The 18335-nt window shown below is 38.4% G+C and overlaps 1 protein-coding gene across 5 annotated transcripts in view; it reads right to left on the reverse strand.

Annotated features, from left to right (window-relative positions):
* flt1 (fms related receptor tyrosine kinase 1) overlaps positions 1 to 18335 on the reverse strand; it is a 190996-nt gene that overhangs the window by 113930 nt on the left and 58731 nt on the right. For all 5 annotated transcript variants that reach the window (XR_007247729.1, XM_059646689.1, XM_048532603.2 and 2 more), the window contains exons 7-10: positions 17999 to 18173; positions 16482 to 16599; positions 6082 to 6251; positions 1796 to 1952 (exon numbers count right to left, since the gene is read on the reverse strand). Coding sequence is in view for 4 of the 5 variants with exons in the window: in XM_059646689.1 (XP_059502672.1) it covers positions 1796 to 1952; positions 6082 to 6251; positions 16482 to 16599; positions 17999 to 18173 (620 nt within the window). In the remaining variant the exon portion in view is untranslated. The remainder of the gene's footprint in view (positions 1 to 1795; positions 1953 to 6081; positions 6252 to 16481; positions 16600 to 17998; positions 18174 to 18335) is intronic.

An 18335-nucleotide genomic window follows, 5' to 3' on the forward strand; every position in this document is an offset into this window, starting at 1 on the left:
TAAGCTGGTTAAATACATAGGGCAGGGGTTTCAGCTACTGGGGTGCGTAGCTAAAGTCAGGACATTTCCTGGCTCACCAGACCGGCCGGTTTAAAAGGGCCCTGATACACTAATTTTGCCCAGCGGGGCCAGATGTCGAATGGAGTCGGGCCTGCCGACTGCAGAGAATCGGCGGCCAAGATGGTAGTTGCGTGCCGAGCTGAGCTAGTGAGAAGGTTCATCTTGGTTTCTGGGACCACTTCCATTGTACTAGAAGATTTCAGGCCATCTACCCCTCATGATCCCACCCAGTCCCCATGGCCCCTTATATTTCCATTCCGACTTCTGCCCAAGCTTGAGCCCTTATGGTCTCCATGACATCTCAATTCTAATGCACGCCTCCAAGCCTCTATTATTGGCTCTTTAATGATCTGTCTGATTGACACTGTATAGGGTTGTATGGACAACATTTGTTTTTTAAGGAAACAGATTTGCAAACAGATGATTTTTTTTGTCTCAGTAGTTCCACACTTGCCATTGATATTATATCACCGATTACATAAATATTGCAGATACTGTTTAAATAAAATGGAACGGGTACAAGCCAATTTGAGTTAGGAAGGATGCTATTAGGAGCTATGCTATTGTCTGGAGGGCAAGCGTGGGTACTGTGTTGAAATGGACACAGCACTGAAAGGCATGAGTTAGACCTTTTGAATTTACCTTCCAAAATGTTCTCAAAACCAGACTACGGTTCATGGCTCTTCTGAGGGACCATGAATCACAAGGCACAGGGAAGCCTGCACACTTCCATTAAAATTGCAGAGGACTTCCTACCCTCACAATGGAGTCAGCCAGGTCAGGATTGCAGTATGAGGGCACATGACCCACACCATTGGATAGTGGGGGCAATGAAAATGAAGGCAGGAATTCTAGAATTGGGTCCCAGGCACATTATTAAATTGCTTCAGAGTTGTTCCATCTCTGCATAAATCTGGGCCACAGTAAAAAATTTCTAAATAAGGCACTATATGTTTCTTGCATCAATAATAAAACACTGTGTCATTGAAAATGAAAAGATACACAAAAATCAAAAACTTCATAAATGTTAAACCATGATTAACTCTACATAAAGAGATTCACATTAATTTTTGACTACTTAAATACATGCCTCCTGAAAATACCATAAGTGCAAACAGAAAGTGCTTATCATAGGCAGTTTGCCAACAGCTTCCAAATGTGAAACATTGTCTATTTGAAATCCCAGTCAAACACATTTGTGTGCAATTCCTACCATTAATCTGTTGTATAGACTTTTCCAACCAGTGGGCAAAAATGAGTTCAAAGGTAAAAGGTGGGGAGCAGCTTTGAGAAAAGAAGAACCAGCCTCTAAACAGATTTAAATACACTTTGTATTGCAGAATCTTTAAAGGATGCTCAATGGAAGTCTCTGAATAAAATGATACTCGAAGTCAATTCCATTTGTGATAATTTAATGCAATGAAAAAGCCTATTTAGGTAAACAAAATAACTAAGCTATTAAAATGCTGACTGCCCTGAGGATTTTATTTATAGTTAACACTGTTTCATTTCTTTTTATTTTGTGTTTGGTATACATGCATTTATAAAAATATTCATTTCAATTTGTAGCTAGCCACAATTATAAAGTATGAGAAATTACTATAATGAAGTATATATTAAACATGTTGACATTTTTATTAAATAAATGTAAGTAAACCCAAAGCCTGCACTTAACCCATATTGTTAATAGCACTTAACAATGTAAATAAATGAAAAGTCAAACAAATCTACTTACTGTGCTTTTGAACTACTTTGGGCACAAGGTTGCCATCCCCATAGAATTCTAGGAATAGGGATGCCATAGGCAGTGCATGACAGAATCTGTTTGCTGCCCAATGAGAAGAGATCAAAGTTCTGATTGGACACTGCCTTTTCACATATATGTGGTTTTACTGCAAAAACAAATTAATTAGAAAACTAAAAGCCAAATAAAAAAATGAAATAAAAAAAGACACAATTCATCTCTTTACACACTAAGGCCTTATTCACATATTCAAAGGCTAACTGAAGACAGTACCATCCTTGCAGTGTGATATATTCATGCTTCTCCTGTTTGTCTAATCACAATTCAGTTTTATGTATGAGAGAAAAATAGAACTTTTCACAGTTATCTGTGAAGATGCAATCTCAAGAAAAAAAATGCTGCCCTACAAAAAGTGTTTGAACAATCCTTAGAAGAGATATTACAGCATTAAAACAAATGAATGGTTGTACGAACAACAAGTGTGTGACCTATGTCCCAATTAGTTCAGCTTTTTGTGGTGAATTGTCCACTCTTGGTGAAGATCGGATCTCCTCAACCAACGATTTTGCAAGTTCTCCATTCATAATAAAAATGTTTATCTTCTGATTTTAGCATTGTCACAAGTTTGTTAAGATTGTTAAATTGCTGGAAGAAAAGCAAAAGTATGTGATGCATACTTTTAGACTGTGTTCAGGCTCCGTCCATAGTGGTTGCTGGATTCAGTTCTGCACTTCTGTGGTACCCACTTGAGCAGCTGAACATTTTTTTTGTTTCAAAGCAGAATCTCACAGTTTTAGCAAAGTTACAAATAGCAAGGTCCTGCTGTTATGTTGCAGGTGTCTGAACAGCAGACTGCACTCACATGCCCCTGCTGAACCTTAAAAAGCTTTTACGGTTGATTTTTCTGTTTTGTTTGTCCTTTTTCCTCAAGGAATCATGGGCTTCGCCATGGATCTTCTTTGCTTTCTCTGGGCAGGATTTATTGTCTACATTGCTTCTCTTCCTGTACTTGTTGATAATGAAGTTCACAGACGACTTTGGTATCCCAGTCCTTCTGGATATTTCGTTTGCAGACTTTTTACACAAGTGATAGTCAATAATGATAGCTTTTTGAAACTCTGAGAGTTGCTTCAGTTTTTCCATTCTGGGTAAAGCTGAGGCACCTAGGATGCAAGAATGTGTTTTTTTTTAGCGTCCACAGTTGCTCTAGAACATTCCCTACAATGGCATTATGTCACTGGCTGCTAACTATAAAGGGATTGTCCAAATACATTTTGTAGGGCAGTATATAATATTACACTTAAAACATGGAATATTATACTAAGATTTAAATTCAAAATATTGTTTTTAATACATGACTGTGGTAAACTGGTATTTACCAAGTAGTTTGCTAATATCTGAAAAGATTTAAGAACTTTGTGCTCCTGATCTCTCTCAGAATTCTGCTTACTTGTGTTTTTGTTGCTATTTTGAATTTTGCCTGACTAGAGTAATAACGTCATGCAGTGAAACCTGAAACAGCAACCATCCATGCTTTCCTAAACAACTCCATGTTCATAGTTTGTCTTCTCATACAGTTAAGAAACTGCTCTTCTGGTACAATATACTCAACAATCGCCTGTCCCTTTGTCAACAAATGGGTGTTATGTTCACACTTGTTCTCTGATCCATCTTTTTCCATGCTTTTCAGTTACTTTTATTCTATAATCCACATCAAAAGACTAGTATCATTGGGAACTTGAGTGCACGTTTTTGAAAGGATATATAGTCAGCACTATCTGCCAAGTTGGATTCCCATGAAAACCAGTGACGAAGCTTCAAATACATGGTGACAATTACGTCTCATGCCATCACTATTAATGGTTTTCGACAATGAAAGTAAACGGACATTTTACTGCTCTCGAAGTTTTGTAATCATTTTATTGACAGGCAGTCATTGCTCATAGATGGTTGCTGATGCTGATTTCACTGTATGAAGCAAAGTTATCAGCTAGTCTACACTGATTTTCTTTTATATGCAGTAAGTTTCAAAGATGCTAGTATTGACATGCTAAATCTGAATTGCTTAAGAAAACAATTCTATATGCTGCGGATCACTAAAAGCAACTAACCACATGCCACACCAATTTTTACAAAATACCATTCTTAACTTTAACTTTGTTTTTTAAAACCCCTTATATTAGTTGTTTATTTATGATTATGACAAGTGTTGTGAAATTCCACTCCACACTCAGAACACATAAAATACAAGTGTAGACTGGGGAATCATGCCCCTGTTTCAGAAGGACCTGAATTTTCCAGGAACTAGATTTAGTCACTGGAAAATCAGGAGTTCTACAGATTGAGCATGGATGTCAGAACACCTATTTCTCTGGTGTGTTGTCTCATTAAATGAGAATTATTGCCAGAAATAGATGCTTACAAAATTTTTCATACTAAACTATAATGAAATAAGTATAATTAATTCATATAATTATTAATTAACAGTGAAACAACTGGATCATCACCGTGCAACTTAGATTCTCTCTAGAAAATGTGAGAGTAGGAATTAAATAAAGATTGCTATGGTCCCATTTTGATGGGATATTCAAGGAGTTATGGCACCATGGAATCATACTTTACAAAAATCACTGCCTTAACAAGGACCCAGGAAATGGGGTCCATCAAATACTCAATTCCAAAGCCATTTGCAAAATTGCTTTAATTGACCAGATGGTGATTAACTTAGTATTGGAATTGGGTGTATTGATCCGGAAGGTGGCTGGCACATTGTACGTTCCTTATACGGGTTCTTCCAGGATGCAGAAAGAAAATGTCCTTCATCCGGCAGTGACACTTGGATAGACAGAATCTGGAAGATGGCACTGGCATCTAGCACAAAAGAATGGGTATGCATACATCTAGAGTTCAATGGTTATCATGCTTGGATACTGAACCTCAACATCTCTGCCCATTTCAGCACTAATTAGTACGATGGTTCTATCTATACAACTAGCAAAAGCCTACCAGTATGCCATATGAGAAAAACTGAAATTACCTGCATAAATTTCTCAATAGCTTTGTTTGGACACATATTTTGGACACAGTGCTGGAGCCCCAAGGTAGGACTTCTGCACAATCCAGTTTCAATCTTGGAATCCCCTGCACCATCCCTGAGCTTGCCTGGCCTAAATTGAAAGGAATATCCCCACTTCTGGGTCAGGAGATGTCCACAGTCTGCATTCCTAGCCTAGCAGCAGAAGTTCAGGGTTCCATTGTATGTGTGTGTGTGTGTGTGTGTGTGTGTGTGTGTGTGTGTGTGTGTGTGTGTGTGTGTGTGTGTGTGTGTGTGTGTGTGTGTGTGTGTGTGTGTGTGTGTGTGTGTCGGTGGGGGGGGGGGGGGGGGCGGTGGGTGGTGGTTAACCACCACCTTCACAAAGGCCAAGGAAGTGTTTATTTTAAATCAAATACCTGGGTTAATTTAACTTGCTATTTTATTGAGGTGACTAAAAGGTTTTTCTTCATGTTTGCATCACCTGCAAAATCTTCACCTAGTAAAAACAGTGAAATTCCAACAGCCATCTCCTTGCATGCACAGATCACCCATTAGACGAACATCACATTTGCTTTCCCTGTGAATTTATAATCTTGCTTTTGTTATGTATTCCATCCAATGTTGGCTTTACCTTATTTCTACAATTGCCAGGACCCAATCTTAAAGATTGGACTGTTCGGAATTATTCTTTCCTATATAGTTAACTGTGATTTCTTGCATATGAGCACATCTGATCCTCTAGCCACAATAATTGGAGGAATGTTGGATCAGGAAAATGGCAGCCCTCATAAGGAGACCATCGATTTTGTGTCTATGTCAATTTCTAGATGGTGTATTGAACAGACTCCCTTGCAGGAAGACATTCCTCTTCACCGCTAAATTTGCTCAAGTGAACCTAGAATACTTGGATCAATTTGTTTACAGGAATTATGCTGGTACTTTAGTGACACCATTTACTGAAAGGGCAGGAAGTTTATCGTTATTGCGTCTTAAATGTGAAAGAGAGCATAACACAAAAACTGACAGCTCTATTAAGGTATATAATACAATGTACCAGCCAAATCAATCCAACACATTGAAAAATATCTGGTTTAAACTGATGCTTTAACTATTTTCATTTCTGAAACCAATGAAATAACATCCTGTATCAATTTGTTCCAAAGTGTAGGATTTTTAATGAGATGGATTCTGGAGTCTTTGTTCAGAATGAGAATGCAGGAATTTATGGCCTTCATTTACTCACCATTTACATTAAGAGAGAATGTGATGTTCTTGTAAAGGTTCCATTGTTTGAGCTCCAGTATAATACTATAACTGCCAGCATCTTCTTCTGAAATATCTCTTATTGTCAGTGCGTAGCCAGTGATCTTATAGCGAGTAGATCTTTCAGCAATAGGTTGCCCATTCTTTAACCTGTTGACAGAATGAGATTTCATTGCACTACACTGAGTAACATTGAGGCAACTATGTAAGTCTGTAATGTATGCTCAGTGGTAAAACAAAAGCATTTTCCACTGATCTCAAAGGAAGCTGCCTGAAAAGTTCTAGCAATGGCTGTGGCATGAACTCCCTTTACTGATATGAATCTGTGGCCAAGCCAATGTTCCAGATGTCTACCAACCGTGATGTCATCAATAAAACAATTAGACGCATTGAAGATTTCTCAAAGACAATGAGTCAGGAAGTATAGAATCTCAGACATTTCTTCACACAATAATATCATTTTGCAGACAGCAAAACAAAAATTGGAACCAACATCATCTCAGGGGCATCAGGGTTGAACAAAAAATGGGGGCTGTGCTCGTGATGCTCAAATCACACTAAAGGATAGAAGTTGAAATTAAAGAAATGCTAAAATAATTCTGAAATATTCAGAGATTTTTAAAAAAATACGAACTATATATACCTCAAGGAATGGCTACCACACTGAAGGAAGCCACTTGGCTCATCATGTTTATGCTGGTTCCCTAAAACAGCAACTAAGCCATTCCTATTCTATCACCTTTTTCCAACAGCCTCACAATTTTTTTGTTCTATGTTCAGATAATTAACAAAATCCTCTTTGAAAGCCATGATGGAATCTGTTTTCGCTGCACTCTCAGACAATAGCAATGATATGCTAATCACTGATGACACGAAGAAGATTTGTGCTTCTATTGCTTTTGGATCTTTTGCAACTAATCCGTAATCAGTGCCCTCTGTTTCTGGACTCTTTACCAATTTGAACAGTTCCTCCCATTCTACAACACCCCCTCCTCTGGGCAGTCCGCCATTGGTGTGAGAAAACTGTTTTCCTCATTTTTAATTATTGAGCCACCACAAATTTGCAGTGCATTCAGGGGCAATGGGCATCAATTTGTTAGTTAAGGCACTTAACTGATATAAGTAGGGCGGAAGGGAGAAGTGAGCGTAGAGGAATAATAACAATTAATGTAAGGCAAAGCATCAGGTTAGTAGGTGTCAAGGAAGCTTCAACTCTGTTGAAAATTAGGAAAAAAAGTTAAAGAGAAGGAGAACTCAAGAGCTGTTAATAATGGAGATAATAGGACCCAAAAAAAGGTGCAAAAACTGGTATAAGGGCACTTTATCTGAATGCTCAGAGCATTCGAAACAAGGTGGATGAGTTGACGGTGCAAATCATGGCAAATGGGTATGATTTAGTGGCCATTACAGAGATGTGGTTACAGGATGGTCATGACTGGGAGTTAAATATCCAGGGGTATCAAACTGTTCGGAAGGGCAGACAGGAAGGTAAGGGAGGTGGTATTGCTCTGATTGTTAAGGATGATATCAGGGCGGTAGTGAGGGATGATAGAGGTTCTACTGAACAGAAGGTTGAATCCATTTGGGTGGAAATTAGGAATAGCAGGGAGAAGAAGTCACTGGTAGGTGTGGTCTATCGGCCATCAAATAATGATATTGTGGTGGGGCAGGCAATAAACATAGAAATAGCTAATGCATGTAAAAATGGTTCAGCAATTATCATGGGGGATTTTAATCTACATATTGATTGGTCAAACCAGATCAGTCATGGCAGCCTTGAGGAAGGGTTCAAAGAATGCATCCGCGATAATTTCCTTGAACAATATGTAATGGAACCTATAAGGAAGCAAGCTATCCTAGATCTAGTCCTGTGTAATGAGACAGGAATAATTAATGATCTCACAGTTAGGGATCCTTGCGGAAGGAGCAATCACAATATGGTCGAAATTAAAACAACGATGGAGCGTGAGAAGGTTAAATCCAGTACCTATGCTCTGTGCTTAAACAAAGGAGACCACGAAGAAATGAGGGAGGAGTTAGCTAAGGTAGAGTGGGAGCAAAAGCTTTATGTTGGCCAATTGAGTAACCGTGGAAGACTTTCAAAACAATTTTTCACAGTGCTCAGCAGAAGTATATTCCCGTGATAAGGAAGAACTATAGGAAAAGAGAGAGCCAGCCATGGATGTCTAAGGAAATAAAGGAAAGTATCAGATTGAAAAAAAACCACATACAAAAAAGAAAAGAGTAGTGGGAAACAAGTCGACTGGGAAATCTTTAAAGGCCAACGGAAAGTCACCAAAAAAGTTATAAAGAAAAGTAAAATAGATTATGAGACTAAATTAGCTCAGAATATAAAAACAGGCAGCAAAGGTTTCTATAAATATGTAAATCATAAAAGAGTGGTGAAGGTAAACATTGGTCCTTTAGAGGATGAGAAGGCCAATTTAATAACTGGGAATGAGGGAAGAGCCAAGACATTAAACAATTATTTTGTGTCGATCTTCACTGTGGAAGACACAAATAACATGCCGAAAGTTAATGGGAAGAAGGTTATAGCAGGTGAGGAACTAGAAACTATTGTCATTACTAAGGAGGCAGTGCTGGGCAAACTAATGGGGCTAAAGGTAAACAAGTCTCCTGGCCCTGATGAAATGCATCCGAGGGTACTAAAAGAGGTGATGGGGGAAAATAGCAAATGCACTAGTAATTAATTACCAAAATTCACTGGACTCTGGGGTGATTCCTGCAGATTGGAAAACAGCCAATGTGACACCACTGTTTAAAAAAGGAAGTAGACAAAAAGCAGGTAACTATAGGCCAGTTAGCTTAACTTCGGTGGTGGGGAAAATGCTTGAATCTATCGTTAAGGAAGAAATAGCAAGACATCTGGATATAAATTGTCCCATTGGGAACACCCAGCATGGGTTCATGAAGGGTAGATCATGTTTAACTAATTTGGTGGAATTCTTTGAGGACATTACTTGCATGGTGGACAATGGGGAACCTGTGGATGTGGTGTATCTGGGTTTCCAGAAGGCATTTGACAAGGTGCCACACCAAAGGCTACTACATAAGATAAAGTTGCATGGTATTACAGGTAATGTATTAGCATAGATAGAGGATTGGTCGACCAGTAGAAAGCAAAGAGTAGGGGTAAATGTGTGTTTTTTTGGTTGGCGGTCAGTGGCTAGTGGCGTGCCTCAGGGATCAGTGTTGGGACCACAATTGTTTACAATTTACATAGACGATTTGGAGTTGAGAACTGTGGTATGTCAAAAGTGTGATATGTCAAAATTTGCAGATGACACTAAGGTGAGTCGTAGAGCAAAGTGTGCAGAAGGCACTGAAAGTCTGCAGAGGGAGATAGCTGGTCAAAGTGAGTGGGCAAAGGTCTGGCAGATGAAATACAATGTTGATAAATGTGAGGTCATCCATTTTGGTAGGAATAACAGCAAAATGGACTATGTTTTAAATGGTAAAAAATTGCAGTACACTGCTGTGCAGAGAGACTTGGATGTCCTTGTGCATGAAATCGCTAAAAGTAGGATTGCAGGTGCAACAGGTGATTAAAAAGGCAAATGGAATTTTGTCTGCTATTGCTAGAGGGATGGAGTTTAAAAACAGGGAGGCTATGCTGCAGCTGTATAGGGTCCTGGTGAGGCCATATCTGGAGGACTGTGTGCAGTTTTGGTCTCCTCACTTGAGAAGCAATATATGAGCACCGGAGGAGGTGCAGAGGAGATTCATTCGGTTGATTCCAGAGTTGAGAGGGTTGGATTATGAGGAAAGACTAAGTAGACTGGGATTATACTCATTGGAGTTCAGAAGAACAAGGGGAGATCTTATAGAAACATATAAGATTATGAAGGGAATAGATAAGGTGGAGGCAGGGAGGTTGTTTCCGCTAGCAGGTGAAACTAGGACTAGAGGGCATCGCCTGAAAATAAAGGGAAAGCAGATGTAGGACTGAGGTGAGGAGAACTTCTTCACCCAAAGGGTTGTGAATCTGTGGAATTCCCTGCCCAATGAAGTGGTTGAAGCTACCTCGCTGAATGTGTTTAAGGCATGGCTAGATAAATTTTTGCACAGGAAAGGAATTAAGGGTTATGGTGAGTGGGTGGGTAAGTGGAGCAGAGTCTCAAAAAGATCAGCCATGATCTTACTAAATGGTGGGGCAGGCTCAAGGGGCCGGATGGTCTACTCCTGCTCCTAGTTCGTATGTTCTTATTCAAGAACTGGTAATCAGGAATCCTGGATCAGCCTGTTCTTCCCCCATGTCCTCCACGAAATCATGGTAGGACAGTTTGGGGGAGTTGGCTGTTGCCAGGAGTTTGGTGCTGTTCATCCCCAATGGATGCAGCTGCCACACTTCCTTGACAACTGCATTGAATTTAGCTCAGTGTGTCAGGATACAAAGGGGCTTCTTTGACCTGCAGCATCTTTGTCACAAACAAAGCTCCACACCATGCAAACTCCAGCTCATTTAGGAATCTATTCCCTGTTTCTGTTCTCATTGTACATCCAGTTGACCAATTTGCAGGACTCAGTGAGTGAGATGAGGACCCTAACTCAGTAGACAGTATCACCTGGAGTAGAAAATAAGAAAAGAATTTAAGACAGACAATCAAAGACAGAGCTGTATACATTAGAGCCAGTTGGTGAGGAATTGTACTAACTGCTTTCGCAACTCCAGTTTAAATTAAATAGTCTGAAAGCAGCTTTAAGGTATAGCAGCGCAGCTTGGGTGCATGAAATGCTAATTCTATGCCATGTGGATGCTTTCTACGGTCTAGATGATGTTTCTAGCTGCAAAAGCATGAGCATCAGATTTTAGAATTTGAGCGTCACAATGCTGCATCTTCAAAGTTTAAAAATACAATGATAACACATTTAATAAAGCAATCACTCCACAAATTAAAATCCTGTAGGCATAGAGGGAATGGGTGACCACTAGGCAGTCTAGAGAGACAGTGCAGAATTCCCGGAGTCTCTCTCATTCATTAGTTGGCTTTCCATTTTGGAGACTGGCGAGGGTGATGGTTCTTCAGAGTAATGTAATGAAAGCCAAGCATCTGGTATCGCAGGTGGCTCAACTGCAGAGCTGGGATGAAGAAGAGTGGAATGGCAAAAGTAGTGGGTACTTTGATAGTTAGGGGAACAGACAGGAGCTTTTGTGGTCATATCTCCACAACAACATGGTGCTTCTCTCTGTTGCAAGTGTCAATGATCTCAAAGAGTGGCTGTAAAATATTCTTTCAGGGGAGAGTAAAGCTCTTGTAACCATGGTCCACACTGGCACCAATGACATAGGTAGAAAGACAGATGTGATCCTGAAAACAGAATTTTGGGTGTTAAGCAAGAGGCTGAAAAGTTGGACCTCACTAATTCTCCCCGTGCCATGTGAGAATTGAAGTGGGAAATTGAGGAAACGAACATGAAGCTGGGAAAAGGATTGTGCAAGAATGGCTTAAGATTGCTGGGTAAAGTGAGGTATGTCCAAGCAAACCAATGTGTTTGGGCCCCTGCTGTAAACAATCTGCGTCAATAATTTGGATGTGCAGACCAACTGTAATCTTTACAAGTTTACAGGCGATATAAAATTTGGTGAGAAGGTGAGTTGTGAGGAGAATGCAAAAAAGCATCAAAGAAATCGAGACAGGCTGAGTGAATGAGCAGATGGAATGTATTGTAGATAAGTGTGAGGTTATATGAACAGAAAAACAGAAGACAGGAGCAGGAATGGTTAATTCGCCAATCAAGCCTGCTCTGCCATTTTTAATCCAATTTGGCAGGATGAACAGAAAAGCAGAATGATTCTTAAGTGGTGAGAGATTGGAATGTGTTAAAATCTAAGGGAAACCAGGTGGCCTTGTTCAAAAGTCACTGAAAACTGGTTCGCAGATGCAGCAACCAATTCAGAATAAAAATGGTATGTTAGTGATTACTGTAAAATGATTTGAATACAGGAGCAAAGTAGTCTTGCTTCATTTGCATGGAACTTTAGTTTGACTATATCTAGAGTGCTGTGAGCAGTTCTTCACTGCTTGCCAAAAGAAAGATATAGATGCTTTAGGGGGATTGTAGACAAGGATCACCAAACTAATTTCTGTGATGATGGAACTGTCTCATGAGGAGAGTTGAAAACCCGAGCCTATGTTTTCTGAAGTTCAGCCAAATGAGGGTTGAATTCATGGAAATACGCAGAATTCTCTGAAGGAACAGGCAGAGTACATGTAGAAAAGATGCTTTCCTTGGTCGGTGGAGGGCGGGGGGGTGGTCTAGAACAGGGCATACAGTCTCAAAATAAAAGGCAAGCCATTTAGGATTGGGATGAGCAGGCACCTCTGCACTCAAATGGTTGTGGGTCTTTGAAATACTTACTTTAGAGGGTGGTGAAAGCTCAGGCATTAAGTTAAACTCAAGAAAGACATTGTTAGATTTCTAGTTGCAAATGACATCAAGAAATATGAGGATAGCACAGGAATCTGACGTTGAGGTAGATGTTCAGCCATTATCTAGAATGGTAAAGAAGGCAAGAGGGGTGGGATGGTATACTTCTGCTTGTATGTTCCTACTGACCAAGCCTCACTAATCTAGACAAACTCCACATATTAAATTCACAATCTTTGCTCTTTTTTTGGATTCACTCTCCTGCTTCATGTTACCCTGTTTAGAAACCTCAGATCCTGAATCACAGCTCCAATTTCCTGCCTCTGGAGTTCTGTTATTCTTTACTCTGATGTAGTAAAGCCGGGGGTACCATCTGCAATTTTTCATCCACTTTGGTAGATGCTTAATTTACAAAATTATTACAGGCCAGGAGGGCTAATCAGTTTTACTTCGTTCACCTGTATAGAGATCCTAACTCACAGCAAGTGAAGCATCAAATTGTTGCTTAAACGGTTCTAGGGTACTTGAAGTTGATTCTACAACTTGATCACTCTGCTTAAAGTCATTTTTCCTTCTTTTAAACAATGATTTACTTGTCTGAATCTTTCATTCATCCCAGTTCTAAATTTTTAATTTAATTTCATTTCATTTATATAGGTAAATAAATTAATATAAAATATTCCATAGAATCTCTACAATGTGGAAGCAGACCATTTGCCCCATCAAGTCACACCAACCCACTGAAGAAAATCCCACCCAGATCCACCCCATCCCTGTAATCCTGTACTTCTCATGGCCAATCCACCTAACCTGTACAACTTTGGACTGCAAGAGAAGACCAGGGCGCCTAGAAGAAATGCACACAGACACAGGGACATTGTGCAAACTCCACACAAACAGCCACGTGAGGGCAAAATTGAACCCAGGTCTCCTAGGCATTGTGAAGCAGCAGTGCTAACCACTGTGCCACTCAGGCTAATCATTTTTCTAAAATTCTGAATAACATATTACTTTCATATGATCAAATCTTAGACTGTTGTTTCTAGATTTAAAAGCACTGGTTTCTCCAGTCTTCTTTCAGAAGTCTGTTTCTTAATACTGCACTCTTCTCTGCACTGTTTCTAGTGCTTGAATGTCTGCTTCTTGATGGTAAAAAACAGGATACAATGTTCAACTAGCAGTCTAAGCAGAACCTATCAACTTTGTTCACTGTTTCCTCTAATTTGTGTTCTACTGCTTTGTTGAAATAGTTAAACTTCTCTCTGCCTTTTTTTTAATTACAGATGAGCATTGGTTAGATATTTTTCAAGTCTACTATGACTCAGAGGCTTCTTTTAATTTTTTGAAAAATCCATTCATGGAATGTGGGCTTTACTCACTGGCCCATCAATTACTGCCTGCCCTTAGTTGCCACTGAAAAGGTAATGGTAGACCCACACTGCCACAGCACATGGACTTCATTAACTAACTTGGAGCAAATTGCTGCAGATGCTGGAATCTGTACTAAAAATAAAAAGTGCTGGAAATCATAACGGGTGAGGCAGCAGTGGAGAGAAGGGAAGCTAACATTTCGAGTCTTGCTTTCATTATTAACTATTCTTAACTAACTGTTCAGATACCAGTCACAAAGATTGCACGTCATCTAATTTTTCCTCCTATTTGTAACACGTCACAGTTTCTGCATTAAATTTTGTCACCTATTGTTCTAATGACTGGTATATTTAGATTGAATACTCACAAGTAAAGCAATAGGATCACATGATTAACAAATTGTGAGATTTGCTTGAAAAATCATTATTATTCAGTAATTTCTAGATATCTCTAAAGCATTTCAGAGTTTGATATCATAAGAAAATTCAACTATTTTAAATCTACCTCACTTCTATATATTGCAAACAGTACTGATCGTAACACAAAACCTTCAATAATCCTGTTCAGTACTTTCCCACAGTCTGATATTAAAACTTTAATCCAAATTTCTGACTAACTTTCCCAATTTCAAACCCACTCCCAGCATTTAACACAAATTCATATGGTTTAACTGGTAGAATTCCAGGTGAAATGTTATTGACATTGCAGTACTAAACTGAACTAGTAATCCAGAGGCCCTGGGTAATTCTCAAGGGAAACTGGTTCAAATCCCACATGGCAGCTGGTGGAATTTAGACTCAATTAATAAATCTGAAATCGAAAGCTAATCTCAGTAATGCTGATTGTTGTAAATCCCACTTGGTTCACTAACGTTCTTCACAGAGGGCAACCTGTCATCCTTCCTGGTCTGACCTACATGTGATTCCAGATCTACAGCAATATGATTGGCTCATAAATGTTCTCTGAATTAGCCTACTAAACCATTCAACTCAAGGGCAATTAGCAATGGGAAACAAAAACTGGCCTTGCCAGAAATGTCCATTTCCCAATAAAGAACAACAAAAAACACCAAACCCAAATAAAAATGAATTTCATTAAAATGTGTAAAATTCTTACTGGTTTGGCAGGAGCTGATTCTTCTATCTGGAACATCATGAGCTAGGGATCACAGACTCTGAATAAGAAATTGGCCATTTGAGAATGAGATGAGTATAAACAATCAGAGAAAATGTTGGTAATCTTTGGAATTACCTATCCTGGAGAGTTGCAGATGCTGAAGTGTTGACTATATTAAAAAAACAATAGATTTTGGGCGCTAGTGGAATCAAGGGATATGGGGATTGTGGTGATATTGCTTCTTAACACAAATAAATGTACCAAGAATGACTGATAAACTAAATAAAGGCTTCTTCATTGAATAATAACAGAGTTGCAGGACAGCCCTTTGTATATGTGTTAGTTGTAGATGAACAGTGTTTCAACTAGTATATCACATCTTAACTTACATTGTTTCCTGATAATGTGTAACAAAGTGTGTACATATTCAGTAGTACACTAATCAGTATGTTAAACCACATGTAGGATCATAGAATCTCCATAGTTCACAGTGAGGCCATTCAGCCCATTGGTTCCACTTCAATTCTCCAAAGGGTGTCCCACCCAGACCTGTTACTGCACCCCAACACCATGACACAGCGTGGGTTTTTTCCCATGGCTAATCCACCTAACCTGGATATCCTTTGGATACTACTGGGCAATTTTTAGCATGGCCAATTCATCTAACCTGTACTTCTTTGGACTGTGGAAGGAAACTGGTGCATCTGGTGGAAAGCTACGCAGACAAGAGAGCATTTTGTTGCAGAAAATTGAGATTAAAACATTTCAAGGGTCTTCTGGCATATTTTCCTCAGCTCCAATATAGTAAATACAATACACTGTACTCTTTCAACACATCTTTCCCTATTTTTGGTACGGTATCTTAATTTAATCTTAGTTTCAGCAGATATTAAAGACTAATTAGATTCTGACAACAATAAAACAAATTTTGTTTGTATTTAAGTACTCATAATTTTGTCCACTTCCCTCAAACACTTTTCTTGTGTCTTCTCAAAATGATTCAAAATATTAAAATATTAGGCAGTAATATGAAGAAGCAGAGGGTAACACTCTTTCTTTCAGAGCCAGGAGGATTGGGTTTGAGACCCAGCCCAGGGATATTCATAACATGGCCTGGTCATTTGTGTGATGGAGCCTCCACTATCATTACTCACAGCTTCAGAGAACAAGATGAATGTACAATGCGTGTTGTCAGAGCAACATTGACTGTAACTGAACTGTAACACACCACCACCAAAACAAGAATGCAAAGCACAGACCCTGTATTTAGCTGTCAGAAATTTCCCACCCACGCCTGGCATGAGTAAGTTTAAGATTTTGCATTGCAATCCACTATATGAATAGTTATCCATTGTGAATTACAGGCCTTCAATTCTTACAAACTGTTTTGCCCCCATTCCCCATTCCTGATTCATTGGTGAAGTCATGTAAAGACAGATAGCTCTCTTTAAGCAATATTTCTTGTGGTTAGTTTCCAAATTAGTTTGTTAACTTTAACCTTACCATAAAATCTCTGGTGGTGGAAAAGCTTTGACTTTTACTGGAAAACGATAGGCTCCCTGCCCAGCAAGGACATCCGCAATACATGATTTCCGGCATCTGGCATTAATAAATGGTTTTGCTATTTGGAAAAGAATAAACAAAGAATGCAAACAGTTTTAGTGATAGTAATAGTTTCTTTTTGAAGTAATTTACATGATTTATGATGTGTAATGATGACAATCCTATATTCATGTATTACAAAATGCTGGTAACATGGATTTCAGATTCTCCTGCAATCAATTTAATACAAAAATGCAAGCAAAGAAATGGTGGGTTTATGTGTACATTGAAATTATGGGGCAGGATATCTGTAAACCTTGAAGTATACTTGAGAATTTGTTACTTCAAATCAGAGTCTAGAACCATGTGAATTTGTTAAGGTAACTGTCTCATAAAATAATGATAAAATAGTAGTATGGTTTGTTAATTAAATAGGAATTGTTATCTGTACCAAAAATGCAAAGTCTACATTTTTAAATACATCAAAAATATTTACCAGTTGTAATATTGCATTAACATAAATTATCTCACATCATATGAGTGGTATCATGTCAAAAATAGTAGTACAGTTCCTTCAGCTCTTCCTACTATTTAAACTTCTTTTCTGGAATATAGAATGCCTAAAAAAAACTTACTTTTGAATGAGAGCCCCATTTCCTGATACATCACCTTTTGGATGTGCCATGAATCAGAAAAGTTGTCTGTTTGTCCAGGCAACAGTACAGACACATGATGCCATCCAAATAAGAGGTGAGTGTTTCTCTTAGCAACTTGAATAGCTTTTATTCTTCAACAAGCACAAGCCAAAATAGATTGACTGCACATTTTTATGAATGATATTTGCAGAACCTTGTGGTCTACAAATTGGCTGCTCTACAAAATCATAGTAATTATACTGACTGTGAAGATCTGTGAGGTATTTCAATATCATAAGTCACATTATTAAATAAAAGCAAATAAAACCTATTCATATCAAACTAATATAGAACTTTGTCATTGTTTAATTGTAAATCATCATCTTTACATTATAGGTTCTTAAAGGTTTTAGAAATTCATGCCATCAGGGAGCAGAATTTCACATCCATTTATTTTGACGGAAAATTTGCTTGTTTTCTGTTACATTAAAAATTGCCTTAATAATGTGAAGTGAATAATTAGCATATGTGACTTTGAAGTATATAATATTCAATCAGGCTAAATCTAATCTAAATAGTCTCTAAAATTAACTTAAAACCACAAAATGGAAAGGTTTCCTCCAAAAAGCTCTTGGAATTGAACGTTACACTGTCTTGTGTACATCAAACATCAGCAAGAAAACATACCCGGCAGGTTTGCAAACATCTTGTTTTCTGGCCTGAATAACACCTTTACTTGCATATGGCATTTAGAATACAAGAGGATGCAGGAAAAATTTCTTTGACTAATGGTTAAATGAATATTTTTCCATAGAATGCTGATTTTATTTCACTATTTCTTACCATAAACATTAACTGTTGCTTTCCTTTTTTTCATAGTTTCCCCACTTTTCACTTGACAGATGTAGTTTCCCTTGTCTGTTGTAAACACGTTTTCTATAACAAATGTGCTGTAAAATGTATTTATTCTAGGGTCTGTCTGGTCAATTCTAGTGGTTATAGATGCATTTCTATTTTCCTGAAAGAAACAGAAGTAATTAAAATTGTAATTTCGGTCAGAGATGTCAATTCATTTATCTTTTACAATAACTGTCAATGGGGCTAAGCATAAGTGATGGCCCAATTACTCCATCATACTTGTTAATGCTATTTGGAATGCTGACTGGTTAGGGTTCAGAAT

Source organism: Stegostoma tigrinum, chromosome 6 (assembly GCF_030684315.1).
Source record: "Stegostoma tigrinum isolate sSteTig4 chromosome 6, sSteTig4.hap1, whole genome shotgun sequence".
In the NCBI taxonomy this organism is placed as follows: Eukaryota; Metazoa; Chordata; class Chondrichthyes; order Orectolobiformes; family Stegostomatidae; genus Stegostoma; species Stegostoma tigrinum.